At 39.5% G+C, this 25,385-nt stretch overlaps 1 protein-coding gene across 3 annotated transcripts; it reads right to left on the bottom strand.

The window, feature by feature from the left end:
* On the bottom strand, positions 1 to 24,950 carry LOC138366636 (peroxidase-like). Of its 3 annotated transcripts, XM_069327815.1 has the most exons (16): positions 24,796 to 24,950; positions 21,161 to 21,333; positions 20,020 to 20,191; positions 19,393 to 19,527; positions 17,785 to 17,939; positions 16,426 to 16,573; positions 14,454 to 14,565; positions 13,836 to 13,971; positions 11,715 to 11,821; positions 9,824 to 10,010; positions 7,473 to 7,599; positions 5,869 to 5,989; positions 4,394 to 4,484; positions 2,576 to 2,751; positions 734 to 824; positions 373 to 613 (listed from the first exon to the last, which is right to left on the bottom strand). In XM_069327815.1, exons 1-16 carry the CDS (start codon positions 24,839 to 24,841, stop codon positions 509 to 511), a joined length of 2,082 nt encoding a protein of 693 aa, XP_069183916.1. In that variant the 5' UTR covers positions 24,842 to 24,950; the 3' UTR covers positions 373 to 508. The 3 variants fall into 3 exon arrangements, with proteins under 3 accessions (XP_069183915.1, XP_069183916.1, XP_069183914.1); XM_069327814.1 differs by having other exon boundaries at positions 1 to 824; positions 13,836 to 13,953; XM_069327813.1 differs by having other exon boundaries at positions 373 to 824.
* Between the last annotated feature and the right edge of the window lie 435 nt (positions 24,951 to 25,385).

The raw sequence follows: 25,385 nt of genomic DNA, 5'->3' as shown, positions 1-25,385 counted from the left end.
TTCAACAATAACAAATCTTTAATATTATAACCGAACATTATGGACTAGCGAGCCATTGTTGCCAGTCAAAACAATTAACACCAAAATATATTTTAGTCAACCAATGTTATAAGTATAAAAATAAATTTGAACATTACACAGTTGTAACAAGGCACTGCATTTACAACATACAAGCAACAAAACAGTGATACAACCGACCAACAGCAAACACGGGAAACTGACGCTACAGTGTTGCAACCAATCTCGCGTTTATCATAAGGTTTACAATACAAGAGACAAATGTGTCTTGTCCCGTCTAACTACCCAGTACATCGTAATGCTCATTAGCACTTTTTAAACGCGACTAGTCCTGAAACATTTCAGTATTGTATTTACAATTATAATTATTGTAATTCCATTAAGTTAGCTTAGAAATTTCATTAAACAAGTCGAGTCCCTGCAGCACTGGATGTGTGAGAAGTGGAATAACAAAGCTGTGTCTTCAGGAATCAGGTGTGCAACAGCTGATTTACAGTTCCTCTTTGGAGGTGGTCTTCAGCTGCGGTGCCTGCTGCTCTCCCTGCCCAGCCTTGTCCTGCCCAGCCTTGTCCTGCCCAGCCTTGTCCTGCCCAGCCTTGTCCTGCCCAGCCTTGTCCTGCCCAGCCTTGTCCTGCCCAGCCTTGTCCTGCCCAGCCTTGTCCTGCCCAGCCTTGTCCTGCCCAGCCTTGTCCTGCCCAGCCTTGTCCTGCCCAGCCTTCATTTTCTTCATCTTCTCTATGAGTGCCGTGTCCTTCCATGGGGTGAGGTCGCCAACTGGCAAGTCGGAACACTTCACCAGAGGATTACTGCAAGATTAAATTTTTCTTCATTACATTACTGGCTTAAAGAGGATATTGCATTACTACTATTGCAGGCCTTTTGCTTAAATTAATTATAATTTAATAACGTAGCAGACAATATGCAAAACACTAAGCTCCTCAGAACTCAATGCTTGAAATTTGTTATGCGCCGATGAATAAATTATTATTTTCGGCTGAAGGCACTAACGGTACTGTTGGTACAGAAATTTCCATATGAATGGAAAGGGTGGTCAGGTGGTGGTGGGTCCACCCGACTACCACTTATACAATCTATAGAGGCAGCAATTGCGAGTCACCTTTATGAACTGGCATTACTCTTGCTTTTTTAAGGATATCAGGGAAAGTATGACAGAGATATGTTGAATAGCAGAGCTATGGTTGGTGCAAGGGCAGCACTCCTGTATACCATAGACGGTATTTCACTAAAGTTCCCAACTTTAGTTTTTTGCGAGTGAATGATAGACATAACATGTTGGGCTGACTGGTAAAAGAAGAAGAGTGTTAGGAGAGCTGCTGGCAAGATATGTAGTAACATGTGTCATGTCTGGAATTTTTTGGCAAAGTTAGCACCAACTGATGAAAAGAACCCATTAAATTCAGTGGCCGTTTTTACATCTGTTGCAGGTGTATAACCATCCTTGGAGAGTTATTCGCTTATGAGATTTCTGTTTAGATCCTAGGATGTTCGAGATGACTTTCCATGTGCTTTTCACGTTTCCCTTTGCTGCTTTGAATCTCCTCTCATAATAGGAAAATTTCACATTATACTGTTTTGCTATATTATATTTTATTTTATTATACTATAATTATATTATGCTATTTTGAATGCTTTTGTCAATGACAATTTTTGCTTAGGTTTGCCTTATTTCTTTCAAATAAACTACAAGCTATAGTTAAAAACTTCTTTGTGTTATGAAAAAAAAATTATAATGGCCCTTTAACAAAAGTGTTCAAAATATGTTATAAATGGAACATGGCATCATGAAAGCCCTGGTTAAGAGAAACATACGAAGAGATGTAGCTTGAGTGCTGCATAAAGGGGTGGTACTGTATAAATGAACACGAGTATCAAGCCTTAAGCATTACATCTGAGCAGTAGAAGTGAGCAACATGCAATGTTGCTCGTTGCAGAATGACTAAATAATGTATATTTAAACCGTGCAAAAAAATTTAAATTTTATGATTGAGGAGAATATCTAACTTGGAATTTAATAGGTGAACATAATTGTTAGGCAAAAAGGAACATGAGGAATTTATTAAGCAGGAAGCATATGTGAACAGCACACTAGAAATGGTAGGGAATAATTATAAGGCAATCGGTTGAAGATAAGATGAACAAGGATTTTAGAATGACATCAGAAAAATGCCAGTGTTTTCTGAAGCAGTGGGGCATGTGCCAGTTGCTTTGCTCTACTTTCCTCCAAGCATTTGCCTTACCACCTTCATCAAAAATAATGATCAAAGTATAATATAAAAACCACCAAAATGCAATTTAATGAAGTTTGATACCCCTTAAGTGGATCTAGTCCTCCAGATTATAGGCAATATTTAGAAGTATGGCAATACAGTATTTGGCCTTACCTTAGTGAAAGATTATACAAGGAGTGAAATAATTTTATAAAGGTAAGCAGCTGAGAATTTTTCCTTGACCCTAGTTGAAAATATATTAAAGACATATTTGGAGAGCCCTTCCCCTCTGGGAACATGGGTACAGAGTATATAGAAAGTTGACTCACCTGTCAGATTGAGGGAGGAAGGCATTGGTGGGGACAGCATGAAGATGCAAATTCGAACACAGTAGGTGTGCCAATGTCACTGTCTTAACGTAGTCCTTCTGCTCTACAGTGAAGAGGCTGCTCGGATGCTCCCAGTACAGTCGGTTTCCAGTCTTCAGACGGGCAAACTGATCAGCCTACGGGAGTACAGAATTTGCATTCACTTTCAGTTTGTTCCACTTCATTAAAAAACATTTGCAGTACACAGTATTTATCCTTTTAAGCATTGTTAAACCTTGTTAATAAACTTTTAACCTTGTTATTAGTTAAATTGAACAAGCAAAACCAAAAGTATGTTTTAAATCTTTATAAATACTGACCACGAGGTTTAGAACTTGTTCCAGTTTTTAAGGTAATCTCGTTTTACTGTAACAAGTATAGCATTAACCCCTGCACTGCGCAGAGCGCCATAAGTCGCCCGATCAGGGGGGTGTGCAGAGTGCATAAGGCGCACTTGGGTATAGGGAGCGAATTCAAAACTCCCGTGGGTACACAGGGTTCACATCCTGTGCCACAGGCAGGACTCCTGTAAACAGATGCCACCTTGAAAAAAATTGTCAGCATCTATGCTGGCAGTGAGAGCCTTAGTACTGAGAGAACTACCAAGGCTGATGCATGCAGCAACAGTGCACAGCACCTCTGTGCAGCTAGGGCCCACAGAACCACTCGGTAATAATAAAAAAATTGGTAACCGAAATTATTATGCGTTTATAGTGTCATAGATGATCCCGACTGTGATAAAGACTGTACAACAATCTGATATCGGTGAATACAATGCTAGTTATCATATTCACAACATGAGGTAAAGACAGCACCCAGCTATTGTTTTCTGCATCTACGCATCATGAAAACCTTATGTTCCTTCACAATATAACCCTGTTAAAATGGATTTATATTCAGGATTATGTGAAAGGAATGTAATAATAACAGCAGTTTTGTAGCTAGTCATAGCAAGACGTGAAGAATATTGGAGGCACCGTCTTGCGTCATGAGACTGCTGGCATCTGTGGCTCCATGCTGTGTTTTGATTTCATCACAATACCCACCAGAACTGCTTATTAGTTTGTTATGGTGCATATATATGCTGATAGTGATATTTAACATGCATATATAGTGCAATAACAGCAAGAACACCGTTTGGTTAATCTAAAAATTGAATACGTAAACGTGTCACCATATCAAAAATTATATACCAGTACTGTATATAGGTTGTGTGTATATAATGCAATAAAAGCAAAAACTGATTTATTGTTCAAAGAATACAATGTTAATTCTTGTTACTATGTGACACGAATACTGTATCAGAGTACCAATATTCTACACAGTCTATGATACAAATAATATTGCCGACAGGCGAAAGCATCACCATTTCAAAACCACAGTAAAACTATGTTATGGAGAAAATGACACCTCTTCCACTTTAAATTGGAAATATAAAACAAGTGTTACTATGAACACCTCAAATGCGAGGGTGAACACTTGGGGCCGGTACCATATTTTTTAATTGGTTGGAAACCAAACTAACAGGGTGCGTGCCTGCGGGCTGCTCCAAGCAACAGCCTGTTGGACCAACCTCTCAAGTCTGGCCTCAGGGCCAGGCTTGGGAAATAGAACTCCTCCCAGAACCCTATCAAGCAGGTCTTGGACTGTAAATAAGAAAGTAAGGGCAGGTTTCATGGGCTTTCATGAGTTTGTACTCTAGGGTACAGCTTACAAGCTTCGTGACCTTACAAAAGTATCTAGTAAACCCATATTACCCAGCCACATAACCAGACATACCAGAATGCAGGTGTAGGTCTTTCCTATGATGCCTCCATCTGTGGGCTCCTCCAGCAGCGCCACCTGAGCGTCCAGGTCGTCCAACTCGTCTCTGAAAGTCACACCACATTAAAATCCATATACTAACATTAACAATAGTTCAACCACCACTTTTTTTTTGGAGGGGGGGGGGGGGGAGTAAGTAAAAAGGATGGAAAGACATAAGTGAAGGGAAGTTTAAAAATGGAAAACAGCGAGTCATGAAAGCAGGCGGGCTGTGTGCCTTGCTGACAATGAGTGGGTGTTGGCAGCTAAGCTTGCTCTCTCTCTTATCAGGGAGTTGTAAGCGTGAGGTTCTTAACATGTATTTCAGCAAGAACTCTGCAACTGATGACACAAACTAATATACTGTAGGACTATATCAGTATAGATAGCTTCATAGAGACTCTGGGGCACACCCAGAAACTGGTTTTTCAATACATTCAATGCTGTTTTTTTTAAACAGCATTGAATGCTGTTTTTTAATTCATTAATTTTTTTAAATTAAAATGATATCAAGACCTTATAGAGCTACACAAGCTCCACAAATGGTCAGAAGACTGGCAAATGCTTTTTAATATAAATAAATGCAAGACTTTGCATGTGGGGCATTAGAATCCACATCACAACTACCAAATTAACAGCATTACAGTACCTTGCAGCAGATTGATGTAGAAAAGGACCATCGAGTCAAAATTCATCATTCACCGAATGTTGCACAAGTGCAAGCAGCAGTAAAATACTGTAATATAAAAAGCTAACCAAACCCTGGGAATAATCAAGCGTACCTTAAAGGAAATGAAGGTTGTCATTCAATTGTACAAGTCTCTGGTGTGCCTCCACATGGATTATTTGCATCTAGGCATGGAGGCATCTTCAGAAAGAAACGGCTGCTCTGGAGAAAGTGCAACACTGGACAAGAAAAATCATTCCAGAGCAAAGCCAACTCTCGTATCAAGAACGGTTAAGGGCAACAGGGCTAACAACACTGCAAACCAGGCATGACAGGGCAGATCTCTTTGAAACTTAAAATGCTGAACAATTTGGAGGATGTTGATCCTGACAATTTCTTCAAAAGGTCAGATGCAACACGAACAAGGAGCAACGATTTCAAGCTCTACAACTGAGATCAACTCGGCTCAAAGACTGAGAACAGGAGATGCTTTCTCACCACAGTAATAAACCCATGAAACTGCCTTACCTCTGAAACCATAATTGCCAAAACCGTTAAATTTTAAAATCCAACTGGAAAAGATCAGGGTAAATGGCGGGGGGAGGGGAAGGGTGAAGGGGCCCTTAGGCAAGCCATCTATTTCCTGTCCTTGTCAATGCCACTAGCATTAGTGGCCCCTCTGGTAAATTCAGGTAAATAATTTTTACATCCACATATGCTGTAAATTAAAACAAGTTTCATAATAAGAATATTAAAATGTCAAGGAAATGGGTTGGGCACTTACTGGTAGAGGGACTTAAGATCCTCTACGAGCTCCTTGGGAAGTCCTCGTTTAAGGTCCTCAAAGGAATCGTAAGAGTGGTCACCATCACAGAACTTACGCCACACCCTGTACCCAGCCAGACCTGTAAACCCAGTAACAGATTCAGTGACAACCAACACATTTTCTAGTGGTTCAAACATAGGCCAAGAGAAGTTGGCTCTATACACAATTTTAACTATCCAAATGTTATGGATTTTTAAGACCATATTGTAATTTGTTAGGAATATGAGTGAATTAGCCTATGAGTTCAGAAGCTGAATAATGTGGTACTATTTATATGAAGTGTGTAAATAGCATGTTTAATGAAATTGTAATTACTAGTGTAGTAATTATGCAGTAAAGTAATATATGCAGTAAAAACATATTGCAGTGTTTTTACTGTACATAAAGTGTTCTTATTTAATGACCCCTGTACGAGTAGCAACAAGCAGCCACAAGGTGGCAGTTGGGTCGGGATGCTGGTTATGGAAGGATAAAATGGCCGTGAGCTCATGACTAAAAAAACACCAAGACCCTTTCTGTAACTAGATCATACCAAGTAATAGACATTAATATTTACAGGAATGAATTGTATACAATAAATTTGATTTGTTAGACCAGTGGTCTTTGATATTGTTTGGTAATGACTATGTTAGTGATGTTTTTATTTGAATAAACCTGCCTGTAATGTTCACCAGACACTGGGGTGATTTAAATCACTGATGTAATTACAAGTATTAAACTTATTTGCTGTTATTTTTGTGCAGTTTTATTCCTACCAGGGAGGTTATGCAGTCACTTTGAGCTACAGGTACTGTAATGGGCATACTTATTATTAAACCAAATTTACTGAAACTTTTGGGAAATTTCTCATTGGGGTCAGACCTTGAACATTATAAAGCTAAGAAAAATTAGCAATACAACACTAATACAAAAGTGTGTTGAATACAATTAATGATTCATATTTGGTATTTATTTTTTGTCTAGATATCATATCCCAGAGTTGGTTTGAAGGTAATTTAAAAAATAGTCAACATTTTAACACAAATGAAAAAGACTCATTAAGAAACTGAATTATTTAAGTGACTAGTCTGTCAGATGTTCATGGTACTTTTGGCATTAGTAATTTCATCACTTATCAATTCATTTAAAATGTACTGGCTTCAATTCACCATATGAATAGTTTACATATACATGCTAAAGATATTTCTATCTCGATACAATACCTCCAAATTTTAACTGCCTGCCATCCCTCAAATAACTTCCGATAGATCCACAGACACTCTTTACATCCAACCTAGCACAAATTATCCTACCTGCACTTCTAATATTCCTTCAAATTTGATTTCTCCACTCCATATCTCGGTATCTTAGCCATTACCCAAAAAATCTTTCGTAGAAAGAAAAACCTTTCTTAACTCAAAACTATACTGTAGTAGGCATGGCAAAGTTGTAGTTGGAAGGCAGAGTGCTTTCAGTGTAGGCAACTACTCTCTGCCTTACAATAATCTACAGCATCCCCATAATCACACCCCCACTTGTCTCATCTCTTCATATCACCACCACCATTTTACTTCGATACTAACCATGGTCACGGCCCCTCTGTACGTCCATGGCCAACAGGTCTTGGTAAGGGTCCTCACGGATAGAATTATAGTGCATCGACTCCATGATGTTGCTCCGTCCCCACTCTGACTGCCACTCTGTGTGCATCTGTAGAAAACCTAGATATTAGCTTGAATTGAAAATTAAACCCCGATATCCACACTCCATTTTTGAAAATACAGGGTCTCCACCCTGTATTGCAGCGTATAGCAGCGAAGCAAAGAGAAGATGCAATTTTGAGAAGGCTGGTCAGCCAGTCACTGCTACATGCTCTACTCCCCACAGAAGTATTGCCACCAGGCTACCCCAATTGCACACCTGATACGGTAAATTACTTAATTTTCGAGGCAGATAGATGCCAACCCTAAAAAAAATGTGGCAGCCTGCACAATGATTTAACCACTGCACTGCACAGAGCCACCTTTATACATATTCCCTATACAACGCTTTTAAGTACAGTATAGGAAACAAGTCAAAAGTCCCGCAGTACACAGGGATGGCATCCTGTGTACCAGTAAACAGATGCCAGCTTTTGAAAAAAAAAAATGGCCAGCATCCATGCTGACTGAGAGCCTCGGTACTGAGAAAGCAACCAAGGCTGGTACATGCAGCAGGAGCCACAGCACCACTAAATAATGATGAATAAATTAGGTAATTTAACCATTTACCATTTGTAGTATCATAGATGATCCTGACTGTGATAAAGACTGTACAACATTTAGATATCGGTGAACACAATGCTATGATATTCACAGTATGAGATAGAGACAGCACCTAGCTATTGTTTTCTACATCCTGCATCCCATTGTTTCACCATGAAACAACCATGTTCTTTCACAATGTAACCTTGTGGAAATGGATTCCTATTCAGGATTTTGACAGGAATGTGGTAATAATGGCATTTTTGTAGCTAGTCATAAGATGTGTAGAATAATGGAGGCATTATCATGCATCATGTAACTACTGATATCATTTGCTCATATCATGTGGCTCCATGCTGTATTTTGATTTCATCCCCATACCCACCAGAACTGCTTAGTTTGTTATGGTGCATATAAATGTTGATTGTGATATACAATGTGTACACAGTATATAATGTAATGACAGCAAAAAAATTATTAATCTTAGAATATACGTGTCACCATATATATGGGCCCAATACTTTTGAGCATACCTATGTTCCATACATTTAACTATATCAATTCCATAAATCACACACTAGTGAATAATATCACTGCAAAAAGACTAGATATAAAACCATTTACAGACACCGAAATATGTGTATAAAAATGTATTGGGGCAGTCCCTGCCGCACCCTGTCGGCAGTGACCGACAGGCTATTTGTTGCAAGGCTGACCTTGGATTCCTGTTCTGTATACCTGTATATAAACTCTCAATACATTATGTTTGTGGTTCATTATGGTGCAGAAAAATGTATAGCGGTAGTTATATACAACGTGTGTATATACCGTAAAAAACAGCAAGAACACTATTTGATTGATCTAAGAATATAATATATGTGTCAACATATATGAGCCCCATATTTTTTAGCATAGCCATGTTCCACACATTTAACTATTGTATATAAATTCCATGAATTACACACTTTTGAATAATGTTACAGCAAAAAAAACTGCGAAGAAACGAACGAGACATCGAAATAATTGTGAAGCATTATATTCGCAGCCCCACTACTGCCCCATAGGGTGGCTGGGATGAGCGTGTCCAGGCCCCTACTCCCTCAGTGCCAATAAATTGCTCACCTTTTTAGCTCCATCACAGCTAAAGTATGTCACATACAATATTTTTAGTTTCCAGTGATCGGAGACAACATTTTAACAATTTGAGAACACACTACTATTATCGTAATGCCCTTCAAGAAGACCTACACAAAATAAGCGTATGGAGCACCATTTGGCAAATGGAATTTAAGGTGAATATGCGCCATGTTATGGAATGTGGAATAGGAGAAAATAGATCACACACAACCTACAAATTATGAGAAACTTAAAAAAAAAAAATTCTGATAACTACATCTAAAGGTGGTTCTAGATACATATTTTGTAGTGGTGCAAGGTTTCACTGAAGCCTCTAGTGTTTGAGGCTTCAGTGGAAGCCTTAAAAATCCTAGAGAATTCAGTTGAATCCCAAGTTGCAATGCTTATGTTGTCATGGTATAGTGGTCTAGAGCATTTACTTGGTAGTACACCCAGAGCAGAGATTCAAATCCTGCTCACGGCTCCTACCGATTCTCAAAAATGACTTCACTGTGTACATACTAATAAAAACCAAGATATTGTTATAAAACTTAGCACCTCGACAAAACACTCACAGAAGGATTCCTGTAGGCGGCCAGGGCGAAGGAGTTAAGAATGCCTGGGTTGACTTCTTTAATGTATCCAGCAGCTATTCCTTCAGCACCAGGGTTGAGGGAGTGTTTCTTCACCACTTCCTTCCCCATTAGTACCGGCAGGAATTCGCCATAGGTGATGTGGTCATACTCCGCTATGAGGATCCGTCTGCATACATTACAGTTTAATTGTAGTCATTAAACCAATTACAGACCAGTATCAAACCTACCGATACTATAAAAATATTTGAAATAATTATTTTCAAACTGCTATACTCCTACCTTGTAAAATTCAACATACATAGTGCTGGCCAGTTTGGCTTCTGTTCCCAAAACGATTTTTATTAATCCCATTATTAGTCCGATATAATCTACACAGCCCTTGACAAAAATGAGTTTCCAATTGACCTCTTCATTGACCTGAGAAAGGCCATTGATACCGTAAACCATAAATACCTCCTACTCAAACTATCATTATGTAATCCGAGGTATTGCTCTGAACTACTGTACATATGATCATATCTTAACAGACACCAATATGTATCCATTAACAAACCTGCCCAACTCTACCATTAATCGTAGGAGTGCCACAGGACAGCATCTTATACCTCTCCTATTTCTTAAATACTAGTACATCAATGATTTATCAACCGTCTCTAACATTCTTAAATCTATACTATTTGATAATACTACTGTACCTTCATCTGTTCAGACCCCCAACCCCCACACACTAATATCTTAAATAATGAATTAAAGAAATATTCCACTCATGGATGTCTACCAACAAACTTACCAAACATAGAAAAGACGTACTACATTTTATTTGGAAGTAAATCAAACCAAATCCACCTTCAGAGGTAATGTCAACAACATTAAAAATAAGGGAATTTCTGGTCTATATATAGACAAGACACTATATTTCAGCAACCACATACAACACAGCCAAGTCTTAAAAAAAAAAAAATTGGTACTCAAAAATCAGATATTCCCCATCCTGCTTTTCTTACACTATACTACTGTATTGACTAATCTATCCATATCTAACATATGGTATGTGTGCATGGGGTTCAACCACTGAAAATTACCTCAAACTCATCGTCCCCCCCAGCAACAATCTGCTATCAGAGCTATAACACTTCAGAAAACACAGCCCCACCCCCTGTATAAATCCCTGAACCTGCTAAACACACTCCATACATTCTTGTGCTATTTACACATACACAAAACACTATACAAAACCTTAATCCCAAATGCTAATCGTGATTTGAAATTCTTAATAGATGTAATAGAACCCAGGAGTACCACACCAGAAATAAACATCTGATGTTCCTAGAGTCTGACAATCTGTAAACACTCCATGCAAATAAGAGGACCCAGTCTATGAGGGTTTGTCTTTATGAATTCAAACAAATGTCCAACCTTTACAGTACTTCCTTCAAAAGTAAAACCAAAAAGTACCCAAGTCCATTCTCTTTAGAGTTTTGAGCACAAGGTGGGAAATTATCTTGCACTACCCCACTAGCCTAATTTTTGTACCTAAAGACATGCAACTTTAGGAGTATAATCTATACAAGCAATTTATATTAATTATGTTGAACTCAAATTCTGCTACACTGTAACACTTACATTTTAGTCATCTTAAGGACCTGCATAAAAATCAATAAAGTTTAAATACAGTACCTAAAAAATCTAATTTCTTACATGTTCACCATTTTCATAATTCAAAACTCCAATTTCCAGTAAATTTATGACAAAATTGCTTCTTGACGGCAAATACATCTTACAATGGATGCATCTGGCATGTTGATGCATAGTTATTGTTGGTTTATGTAATGCATAGATACACAACAGTTACCACCACCTTGATACTGACCTTGCCTCATTATACAGAAGAGCATCATCGAAGTGAGGATTAATTTCGGCCAAGGCATCGGCTAGTCTGTTATGCTCTAGTACAAGCAGCAGCTTCAAGTCTTCAATCTACGAGACAAAAATTAACAATTTTAGTTTTAGAGACTTGGAGGACTATCAAAGCTAAGGACTACAAGAAGAGCACTAACTCAAGTCTGGGTTTCAACTTTTATGGCCAGCAAATTTTACGGTTAGGGGCCACAGTATTACAATTAAAAATGTGGTATCAAAGTATCAAACCAAATGAGAGATTTGCAAATTTAATGGAAATAAAATTTAAAAACTTTTAAACTCTGTTGATCAAAATTTGTTTCAAGCCATGATGACCAAACCACACATTAGAAGATGAGGAGACGACATTTCGGTCTGTCCTGGACCAATATCTAGTAGATTGATGACGAGGAAACGTCGTCATCGTCATCTCTGCTTCTTGTGTGTGGTTTGGTCATCATATCTTCAGCCACATTTTTGTGATTTAATTGTCTGCTTGTTTAGTTGGAGGAAGAGATTCTAACCCCCCTCCCCCCCTCGTACTGCGCTCACCAAGATGTCTCGGTTCACAGGTGGTATGCGCACCGACAAAACTTGTTTGTAGGTATAACACACAATTCATAACTCCTGCAATGGCCTGGGTAGCCAATGGAAGGCTGAGGTCTCCAGTAACCATCCACCATCTTGAGAGAGATTCCCAGCATACCCTACCCTACGGCTGCAGGCAGGATTAGTTTGCACTGAGCAACCATGACTGATTAACATTAATCTAGCTCCTGGTCAAACTTAGGTAACATGGAAGAAAAATTACTGAGGATGAAATATGTCAGGTACAGTACTTTAAAAACTGAACCTTGACAGTGATGTTGACAATACAAAACCCAATTTTTTTTTATTTGGAGATATAGACAAGACAACACAGGTCCTAGCATATCTCTGTACAAGAGTTGTTACATTCTTGTACAGCGACTAGTACGCGTAGCGTTTCGGGCAGGTCCCTAGAATACGACCCCCACAAAGAATCGTTGTTACAACCAAGTAAACATTTTACTGTCGAGTTAAACAGAGGCTACAGTTAAGGATTTGCGCCCAGTAAATCCTCCCCGGCCAGGATACGAACCCATGACAAAGCGCTCGCAGAACACCAGGCGAGTATCTTACCACTACACCACGGAGACTAATGATCTATTAAAGGTTGGATATCAGTGATATGAACACCATACAGTGAGCATGTCCAGTGTGAGGATTACACTACTGCCACTGTGTCCCAGATCAACACCACTGCCCTAGTTCCATTTCACCATCTGTGCCACCTGCCATTCCTCTACACTCTTAAGTACATGGATGATGATTCCTTTTTTCAGACTGACTGGTTCAGATAATAGTAGCATAGATGAAGCTAGTGGTAGCAGTTCTCATTGTGTTACTAGGTTGAGGTTTACAGTGTTAGTAGTTCGCCCTGCAAAGCAAACTTTTTTTTTCAAAGGTTTATCCTGGCATGTGATGAGCCAGGAGAAATAGAGGTAAAAGTGGCCTCAATTTTAACTGTTCATGGCTGCCCTATACACAGTAGAACCGCTTCATCTCCAAGCCAACCAAGTTTTATCATAAGATGGAGCTGTGGTGGACCACAAGCAGCAGAGGTTTTCTTGTGTTTGAAGATTGACAATTTTATACCAGAAATGCATACATTTTATGATATGAATATTGGTGTTAGACATTTTCCCATATTCTTGTGAAAATATGATTAAAGGCAAGTATTTTATGATTTATTTTGATGAGCCATTCATGAAACCTGTGGTCGATCTCGAACCCATTGTTGATGTGACAACTTTTACTGAATTTTGTAACTAGCGCGTCAAGATTGTAACTTTTTTAGCCAAATGAATTGTGGAGTTCAGTCCCTGAGCCCATTATGTGCCTCTAACACTTTCCACTGCCGCCCACAAGATGAGTATGGGGTGCATAATAAATGAAGTTGACTAAAAAAAAAAAAAAAACTCCCTAGGAAAGGACACTTGCCTCTACAAGCCACACTACAAAACAAGTAGTTAAACATGCTAAAGTTAGACTAGAAAAGCTTTGAACTTGCCAAGTCATCGGATTCCTGCAGCTGGAAGCATCCCTTCATGTTCTCGGGCGCGGCACATTTCACATTCTTCTCTCCCCCTTGTTTATCCTTTTCCGTCTTCTCGTCAGACTCGGGACCCCTGAGGATCAAAAAGGGACTGCAAACTGACATTGTATATACAAAAAAAAATTAAATAAAACCACTAAGAAATTTATAATTATTTTCAGAAATAGCAGAAGGGGTCACTGCCCAGGCCACAGCACAAAATTACAGTCACACAACCATAGATGTGGCAGGTTGTACATGTGAGGGACATTAACCATGGCAGATATTTTAGTATTGTGAAACTGGCACAAGCTGTGCCAACAGTATGTTCATAATCTTAACACCAGGTCCTAGCATTCTTTATTTCAAAGCTAGTGCTAGTGTAGTGACATTAGTGAATTTAACTACTAGACAATCTTTTAGTACCATTGCATTAGAATTATTGTACCCATGTAGAAAAAGCACAAGTAGTATTAGCTTTGCTAGTTTAACTAATCCAACCATCCCTCTAGCCAATCATCCCACCACAGTAACACCTTCCCAATTGGTTAAACAAATGTCATGGATCAACCAAAACATAATAAGCCAACTTACTTGAGGTAACCAAAGTATCCTGTCTTCCTATTGAAGGCAACCCTGTCTGTAGGTCCATAGAGAGGCGTAGCATCCAAGTATGTTGAGACGAAAGAGAAAGATTCTCTATGTCCTGCAAAAGGTTGGAGAAAGTTCACTCTACAAAACTCTAAAGGAAATAAACACAACTTGGAGGATAAAGTGCAGCCTGGAGGGAGGAGGGGGTACAAGTAAACGTTTAAGATAATGGGTAAGAATGATATGGCAGAAGATAACACGGCTACAGATGGTGATGCATGTACTTCATCTACTTAGATGGTGGTAGATTCCATGGATTTATTAACGAATGTAGGAAAGTTTACATTGCCTATCCTACATTAACTTTGATTTCTCAAGGTGTCCCCACCCACCTTGTGCAAGTTACATTGGAAATTTTAAGTATGTAGTTAATGTCTCCCAATTTGTTTAATACATAATTTGAAAGTCCTACAAAATCAAGCTTTATATTCTAGACCTGAGGCTCTCAACCTTTCCTGGGAAGAGTCTACTTACTGTAAATAAAGTTTTAATACAAGGTTTATGACAATATAATACAAAGTGGTCCAAAGGTCACCATATTAAAGGGGAAAATTAAAACCCATTATCAAACTAACTGTACTAAAAATATACCCTACACGGTTAGCATTAGTTTGAACACATGCAATATGACTCCCACTCAGTGTGATCTCCCATCAATGCATTTGGCATTATGCACAATTGCATTTCTTATTGCTACAATTTCCCTGCATAGCTGGGAAAACTGCCTCTTCTCTTACTTTCGTCATTGGAAGGTTACTCATGACTACTATACTTCCTCTGGACTGACTTACCCAATAGAACATCTGGTATGGAGTGCCATCAAGTTCCAGATGAATATCTAGACAACCCTACCAGTGTACTCTCCACCCTGCTCGTAAACCCACTGCAGGTGCAGCCAGGTGATCCGTTATAGCCCACCTTGATAAAGGATGCGACATCACAGTCAGGGGTACAAGTACCCTTGATCCCAGTCATCTCATCAGTCTCTCAGGTGCTCGGGGATTACACATTATGGCCTCATCGCGACACTTTTCTTCTGATGCTTTGTGTTCATGTTGTAATGTTCAATGTATATATATTCAGTGTCGCCCATATTTTTATGTTAACAAAAGTTTATATGTATTAATCTTGCTTGTGTGTGTTAACCAAGTGTTTAAAGCTGGGGGAGTTTTGTGTGTATTTCATGTTATTTGTTTATCATTGTATGTAATAGAGTAAATTGTTATTTTTTGTATCAATATTCCTTTCCTTTCTTTTAGCATTAAATGTAATGAAATGCCAATTTTGGGACCGACTGTTACAAGTATTTCTAGGAATTCTCATTATCTGCTGATGTAGACCTGACCAAATGTAAATTGTGTCAACAAAATTATTCACACATCCTACATCACTATGGGATGGAGTGCAAAATGATACCCGATTTCAAAGAATTCTATAACAAATTTTCTGAAGATGTGTAAATACTTCATTCAAAATGATCTGCTACCAGAAATTTTAGTCAAGTATCCCCAGTTTGCCAACTGTAGGTAGTAGGTAAGTGATTGTAACAAATCCACCGCTGCCCACTGGATGGGGGCCAGTGTGCAAGAAAAAAAATTATGAATTATGACACTAGCTCTCCACATGTCTGTTGCTTAATTTAGAAACTGTACTTTTGGCCGATCTTGAACCCGAACAATTTCTGTCGCACCCAGGTTTCGAACCCAGATTTCCTAGCTGTATTATTGAAACTTTTTAAATTACTTAAAAAAAAAAAAAAAAAAAAAAAAAAAAGTCCTCCAGAAAACAAAACTATTGTTAGTAGAAATTCACACTACCAGTATTGTAGCCCCCCCCCCCCCTCCATTTGGAAAAAACAGGTTTGCAAGGCAAGCATGATGGGTTGTGTCAAAACCTTAAATCCCCAATGACTAACCAAGGATTGCTTGTGCTCGAGCAGATCTTCTGAAATTTATGCAAGTTAGGACAGAGTAGATTGGGTCCTCCTTGCCAACAGGAATGGGTGCACAATCCTCTGCCTCTGGAGACAGGCAGCAGTCCACATCCTCTGCCAATGGTGACTCCTGGGTAAAATGGTCAGGAAGATTATTAGATCTCATTTACATACTTTGCATGCAATTATTTATTATCACCCTTGTTACACACAATAATTATATGTTCTCTCTATGGCTCCCACTTTGCCCTCACTTCCCTGCCCTTTCCAAATGACCCCATTTCCCAAACACGAATTCAATTTAGGACCAGGAATGGCCAGGTTCTTTGCCGAGAGATTTTGACATGCTAAATTTACTGCATTCCTATACTACTTGGAAAACATCCGAATTACCAAATAATTCATTGTGTCAGGCAGCCAATGTATACTGTATGTGCATGTTAGATTTATTGAAGTCCTACCAAAGGTCAAATTATTAACCCTCCACAGGATACAGGTCAACTTTTGGGTATCTATTTACTGCTAGGTGAACAGGGCATTAGCCGATAGGAAGGGAGTCAGACAATTTCTGTCCCACTTGGGATTCAAATGAAAAATGGTTTACTCAAGACTACCAACTAATGACGTCCAAACACTTTCGGAACAAGGGGTTCGCCGATTTGTTCGAACCACTATGCTGTAAATGCTTCACCCATGCAATACAAATAATTGCCAACAGATCCTAAACACCTTATCTAACAAATACCTAAATATGCACAAATCTCTGGTGTACCCCATTTTGAGACTTAGAGGAGTCGGACAACATTACTGACAAGGTTTAAAAAAAAAAAAAAAGGAAACAGAGGAGCACTGATAGAATGCAACTGTAGCAAACAACCTCTTACTACATGTGATAAGGCAGTGGAGGCAATCCTCAAGGTGGAGAATTTATCCTCAAGCTGTTCAATACCTCATGAAAAAACTTGTCAAGCCAAAATTGCTACTACATAAATTTGGTCCTCTCCAAGATATCCATCACTAAACTTGTATAATGTAGTTACCAGGTACACGTCTCCCACCTCTGGTGCTAAAACTAGAGGAGAAATGCTTCCTAGGATATCTACTGGGTATAAACTTGTCACAGTCAGATCAACATTAGAAAATTTAAAATTTAATTTATTTTGAAATGTACATTTATTATTCCTTGCTGAACCAACAGTGCACCAGTTAAGAAACAACCCAGAAAACAAGACTATTTACATGAAAAAGTTTTCTTAATGAGTGCTAAACTGATTATGCCAAGTCAAAAAATTAGTTCATAAGGAAAGCAAAAAATTTTATATTTTTATTGGGGAAACCTACTGGGATGCTGAAGATGTCTCTCTGGATGAAGTGGCTCCACTCAGAAAAAATGCCAGTCACAGGTGGCTTCTTTATGTGTTTCCTCAGCACTTGCGCCACTTGGCGGGCTGTGGGCAGCGTCTTCTCCTCATTCACAGACTCCCGAGGAGCAAATCCTGTTGGCAGAGTTTTGGATAATTTTAAGTAGATAATTTCTAGCAAATTTAAAAAAAAAAATTTAAATGTACCTGGGGTCATTGAGAGACCCAGGTACATTGTAAAAAAATTTGACAAAGTTTAGTAGGTATATTAAAGTAAAATTTGAGGGTTATCAACAGGTACATTATAGCATAATGAGGATTATTTCAAGGTATAAAGCAGTAAAATAAGTATTCAATATAACAACCATGATGTGTGATGATGGCAATGATTACAATGGTAAAGTTATATGGCTAAGGTACATATATTGGGGGATTGGGAAGTACTAGCTACAGTGAGTTTAAAGCACTAGGTAGGGAACTATGGAGATGAAATTAGGTACCTTTTGATTTGATTTTCGAACAAGGCAAAAGTTGGACAGTTTTTCAATTCAATAGGGAGTGAGTTCCATAGATTAGGTCCCTTTATTTGCATAGTGTGTTTACACAGATTAATTTTGACTGGGTATACTGTATCAAAGATATATATTTCTGGTGTGGTGAATATAATTCCTATTACATCAGTCCAGGAAGTTTCAAAACGGTTTGCATTTAAGAACGGTTTGCATTTAAGAACGGTTTTGTAAATGTAAATGGCACAAGAGTGTGTGGAGGGGGGGTTCATCTTTAGGGATTTAAGGAGGGAGGACCGTGTGTTTTCTGAAAGCAGCGTTTATATTGTAATGATGAACTCAAATTTTGCTACAGTACTATGTACCTATTAATAAGGTTACCTTCTGTTAGATTAAGGAACTGCCTGAAATGCTATGAGTGTTGGTGGCTTTGCAAGAATGAAAGTGCAGTATACCAACATGAAGTGATTGGTGATGCCTCATTTTACAAGTGCTCCCAGCAAATGCAAACTTTTAGAGATTTATTTAAATCCAGCAAGATATTCTAATGAAACTTGTCCAGTAACAGCCAGAATTGCTTATGGTCCAATTTCTGCACTGTCAGCATTGTCATGTTAAATAATTCCCCCTTTCCCGCCCCAGTTCAAAGCCAGTTTAGATGAACTAAACATTGAGTGAAGTTTTAAAAGAAATGAGACAAATCTTGTGCTGAGAAAGGAAAAGACTAATAGATATGCAGAATGTGACAAAGCAAGGAAAATTTAACATATCGTTGACTGAAATAATTTAGCAATGCTTGGGCGATGAGGTTGGCATGTTTTGTGGGTATCTGACAAGCATGTTAACAGGCAGAATTAATGACAATTTTGCCATACAGAGGGGAAGGTGGAGCCCAAGGGAAAGGGAGCCCAATGAACCATAAATGAGAGTAAATTATGAATAATCTACTGGCATTTGGAGGCCTTTCAACTTTAAGGCTACACCATAAAACTGAGCCGAGAACTAGTCATAGCTGATACATTCAGTAATCAAACCAAGTAGCTAGTTATTCCGGTTATTAACCATATTTCTCGACTTACCATCTTTGGCAGCAACAGCTGGCTGGAGCCTGAGGAACTTTGATCCAACAGACCCCAGGTCAGGAGATTCCTGGCTGATACACGAACCATCCACGTTGGGGTATGGTGATCCAACCATGCAACGAAATGACATTACTGAAAAAATATAACCCAAAAGTTACACTGTCATTCAAAATCAGCTTAGGTTATACATGCACAACTTAATAGAGTATATTAAAGCCTTGCAATCTAACATACAAAGTGCCAAAACATAGCCATACTTTGATGTCTGCCAACTCTTAATTGGTGTTTTTCCATTCAGAGACCCAATGACATTTTATTATTACAGGTACTGTACAGTATATCAACTATGACTTCATCCGCATTAAACTTGCACGTGAAATTCGCCTTCATGCCCAGCAAGCAAACTGTCTAATGTTGGGTAACATTGAGAGACCCTGTACAAAGCACAGCTGTTTATTTAAATCAACAAAACATCTACAGTATATAAAATACTTTTTATAGTGTCGTGCATTTGTGCTCAAATCTAATATGGCAAATTAAAAAATAAAGCGACAAAAATGGCATTTACTTAGGACAAATACTTTATTTTCCTTCCTTCATCTACTACAAACCCCTGGCACTTGCCTAGTCCCAGATCCTCGGCGAGAGGCTTGTCGAGATTAATGAGGGGAATGACATGCTTCTCGAGGCCAGTGAGCAGCCATACGCCCCGACACCTCTTACCCACCCGGGTTTTACGAATCAGTTCCACCACCACCTTCGACGCCTCCTCCAGCAGCTGTGCCGTCCGCGTCACCTGCAAGAAGCAGCACTTACCAACACCAAGCATATAGGAGGAAAAAACAATTTTTAACTAAACACCAAAATTACAATCATGATAAATAATTTAGAGCTGTACAGAGGTATGGGTGGCATCTGCTTATTTTTGCAGTACATGGAGGCCAATGATGAGTGTTACATGATATCAGCTGGATGGTTTTGAAAGTGTGAGGTTCAATTGGAGAAAAAAAAAATTGAGGTTATTGATTAGTAAGAATTTAAAGCCAAAAAATCACTGCATAAATGTTTGAAGTAAGGCAAACAGTATACTATACTGAGATTTATTTCTAGAAGCATTAGCAATAAAATGTCAAGTGTCATTCTTAAGATATATCATGCTTATGTTGGGCCCAATTTAGATTAACAAGTTCAGTTTTGGTTATTGTACTACAGAATGAATGAGTTTACTAGAATGCATTCGGCAAAGAATGACAAAGTTGATCCTGAAAAGTATAAATATTCTGTATGAAGATATTTAAAAAGAAAGCTTGATTTACATTCTTTAACTTGCCAGAAAGCCTGTGAATACCAAGCCATGCAGCCTATGGTAAAACCGGGATTGGCTACAAATAACAGTCTTTATCATTTCTTGTAAAGCTGTGTAACACAGTTTAAGGACTAATTAAGATTAAATTTAATTACAAAAAATTAACCAATTTGTTACAACTTTAATCCCTGTATGGAAGGTAAATACAAGGCTACAGTAATTGTTCTCAAATACAGTACATATATATAGAAATCCAATCATTACCTCTACTCTCCAGCATCAATACACTAATACAGTAACTGAAGAAAGAACTAGTACAGTTTAACGCTGTTAACTTTCACAATAAACTAGTACAGAAAACCTGTTTAAGCCGATTACTTAATATTGTGACAATTCAGTATTGAGGACTACAACCAGCCTGAACAGCATTGCTGTGCTTTCCACTCCTAGGCTACGTACATTCTTAAGGAGAGGAGAGAAAGAGGTGTACTTGGGTCGTCCTTGAGTGTCCTCCTCAGCCCACCTGGCCACCACTGCCTCTTTGGCTGCATCAAACCCCTGGTTCAGGTTGGACCCCGCCGCTCGCGCGAATCCAACTTCGATGCATTCACTCTCTCGACTTGCTGCAACTCCTGCAACACAATCATTTTTTAAGTAAAATCTTTTAAATCTTAAATGATAAGTAAAATTAGCCTATAATGCCTTCTACATCACTAACATGTTAATATTTATTATTTAATTATTGATTTTTATTTATTTATAAATAAATAAATAATATTAATACAGTAATTATTATTATTATTAATAATAAATAAATTATTATTACTTATTATTTATTTTTATTAATTTTTATTATTAATTTTTATTATTAATTTTTATTATTAATTTTTATTATTAATTTTTATTATTAATTTTTATTATTAATTTTTATTATTTATTTTTATTATTTATTTTTATTATTTATTTTTATTATTTATTTTTATTATTTATTTTTATTTATTTTTATTATTTATTATTTATTTTTATTATTTTTATTATTTATTATTATTATTTATTATTATTTATTATTATTTACTTCATCAGGGAGTTATGATGGGCTTGAGGTAGTTTGCAGTGGTTGAACCCCCCCCCCCCCTGCACAGATACCGTATGTATGATAGGGATAGATTAGTGCGTAGTATAATGAGAGAAAATCAGAGTTTGGAACATAACATCTGGTTTTAGAAAGTATACCGATCATTTGAGACTTTTTTGGCTGTGTTTTATGTTGGTGCTGAAGTTCAGTCTCTTGTCTATGTATATTTTAATATTTTCATACATTTCAAATTATTAAAAGTTATTAAAAAAAATTATAATCCCATTCAGACATTTCACAAACCTTCGAAAGGGCATTTTCTTTATTTACCACTTAAATTTATGGAAATTGACATAGGCCTATGTGCAAGTCTACGTACGAAATTTGACATTTCATTTCAAAGCAGTTTTGTGATTTATATAGTATTAGTGGCACCAATGCGATACTACTCTGGATTACCTTGGTATCCTCCGCCCCCTCACCCCCTTACCCAGGACGCGAGCTTAAATCGTTATCATACCGGAGAGGTATGTCGCAATTACGAGAATATGCCTTGCCACCATAGGCTTACTGTAGGCACTAAACTGGAAAATGCCTTGTCATTTTCCAGATACCGGCATAGGAACCGACACCTATGTATAGTTTGGCTTCCTGAAAAAGTAGTCCAAGAGAAAATGTTCGTATGCATGATTTCAATTGGAAACTACCAGTAACAGTAAGGCGGCAAGAACAGTTACACTGTCACACAGCGGCAGTTTGCTATGTAACCCAGCAAACTGCTGTCTCATCATAGCTGTATGCGAAAGTTGTGGGGGCTGACTTTGTGAGGGTGTGGAGAATGAACGGTCACTAGGTGGGGGAGGGGAGAGCAACTAGACGGGTTGGTGGCAAGGCAAAATGACTGTGTGCACGGGGAAGGGGGGGGGGGAGGGAGATAAGGGTCCATCCATACAGCAGTCCCTCACCCTTTATTCCCTTACCCTCCCCCCTTTTGGGACCTACACTACTGCAGTTCTCTTACCCTCCTCCCTTTTGGGACCGTCTACACGGCAGACCGGCCCTTCCCCCCCACCCCCTGGGACCGTAAATACAGCAAACCCGCCCTCCCCTCGGGACCGTCTAGCACAAAAGACCCGTCTGGAAAGGGAGGGTAGAACCAGCCTAATCTACTCTATCCCTTTGAGATGTATTTTCTTGTCTCGAACATACTTTAACCCGTCTACCCCAACCCCCCCTTCCCACTGGGACCGTCTAGCACAGAAGACCCGTCCTCCCCACCCTGGGACCGGTTACCACAGCAGACCCGTCACCCTCTCTCCCCCCCCCCACCACAGCAGACCCGTCACCCTCTCTTCCCCCCCCCCCCCACCACAGCAGACCCGTCACCCTCTCCCCCCCCACCACAGCAGACCCGTCACCCTCTCCCCCCCACCACAGCAGACCCGTCACCCTCTCCCCCCACCACAGCAGACCCGTCACTCTCTTCCCCCCCCCCACCACAGCAGACCTGTCACCCTCTCCCCCCCCCCCACCAGACGGTGGACGGGTTATTTAACATAAGGGACACAGGTGGAAACTGAGTGCCCAAATGAGCCACAGAGATATTAGAAAGAACTTTTTTAGTGTCAGTGGTTGACAAATGGAATGCATTAGGCAGTGAGGTGGTGGAGGCTGACTCCATACACAGTTTTAAGTGTAGATATGATAGAAGCCCAGTAGGCTCGGAAGCCTGTACACCTGTTGATTGACATTTGAGAGGAGGGACCAAAGAGCCAGAGCTCAACCCCCGCAAGCACAAATAGGCGAGTACAAATAGGCGAGTACCACAGCTGACCCGTCACGGCCCAACCCCCCCACCAAGAGTACTCAACCAACTACTAACTGTACTTTAACAGTGGTGTCAGCTGGGTGCACACGCCTTGTATAGGTACACACCCGGTATACACACCCGCTGTACACACCCGCTGTACACACCCGCTGTACACACCCGCTGTACACACCCGCTGTACACACCCGCTGTACACACCCGCTGTACACACCCGCTGTACACACCCGCTGTACACACCCGCTGTACACACCCGGTATACACACCCGGTATACACACCCGGTATACACACCCGGTATATACACCCGCTGTACACACCCAGTAAATACACCCGCTGTACACACCCGGTATACACACCCGCTGTACACACCCGGTATACACACCCGCTGTACACACCCGGCATACACACCCGGCATACACACCCGGCATACACACCCGGCATACACACCCGGCATACACACCCGGCATACACACCCGGCATACACACCCGGCATACACACCCGCTGTACACACCCGGTATATACACCCGCTGTACACACCCGGTATATACACCCGCTGTACACACCCGGTATATACACCCGCTGTACACACCCGGTATATACACCCGCTGTACACACCCGGTATATACACCCGCTGTACACACCCGGTATATACACCCGCTGTACACACCCGGTATATACACCCGCTGTACACACCCGGTATATACACCCGCTGTACACACCCGGTATATACACCCGCTGTACACACCCGGTATATACACCCGGTATATACACCCGCTGTACACACCCGGTATACACACCCGCTGTACACACCCGGTATATAACCCGGTGTACACACCCGGTGTACACAACAGCTGTTCAAGACAACACCAGACTGTAAACAATGCTGACAAACACAAACTTTCCCTCAAGAGTCATCGAACATCTGCACCCTCCCGAGACGCTCGTAGAGGATGCCATGGCGTCTCTCCCTCTCTCTCTTAACTTCTATTTAATGGGCTGTTTGCCACACATGAAGGCGGCCTCAGCCTCTAGTTTAAACATCAAATAGGGTGAAAAATTCCTCCCCACTTGCTGCTGTTCCTGTTACTTCCTGCCGAAGCATTGAAGTCTCCAGCACCACCATTTTTGCCCGGCACCTGCCTATACTACACACATTATAACACACCACGCTCACAACTGTAACGGCACTTACCGTGAATTATTAACAGAGACAACGTTAATGCCCAGGGCGTAAGCATGGTGGCCACACTGACAGAAGCAGCGGGAGAGACAGAGAGAGACAGGAGCGGCGCCGTCTTGATCCACAGCAGTGAGTGACCCGCCCTGGGGAAGGCCCGCTCTCAACCCCACGCCCGTGATGGTTAGTCAGGCGCGGGGAATGTTACTAATTCTCACCTACTTCATCGCCCTATTATTGCCTTACTAATACAAAAAAAATATCAAATAAAAATGTTTATTCATGTAAAACTACATAAATAGGTGAGTTACAAATATAATGTTGGATTTATAGATATATAGTTAGTATGTACAATACCTAAAGCCACTAATATTCACAGTACTCACCTAATTGTGCTTGCGGGGGTTGAGCTTTGGCTCTTTGGTCCGGAACAGTGTTTCGGGCAAGGTGGGAATATACTCTCTTCTCTTACCAAGTTTATCCTAAATATTTAAATATTTATAACTAAGAAAACAGTTGTTATTTATATATATATATATATATATATATATATATATATATATATATATATATATATATATATATATATATATATATATATATAT

Source organism: Procambarus clarkii, chromosome 20, assembly GCF_040958095.1.
Source record: "Procambarus clarkii isolate CNS0578487 chromosome 20, FALCON_Pclarkii_2.0, whole genome shotgun sequence".
Classification (NCBI taxonomy): Eukaryota; Metazoa; Arthropoda; class Malacostraca; order Decapoda; family Cambaridae; genus Procambarus; species Procambarus clarkii.
Note: the sequence above shows the minus strand (reverse complement) of the source record. Positions and strands in the feature narration are given on the sequence as shown.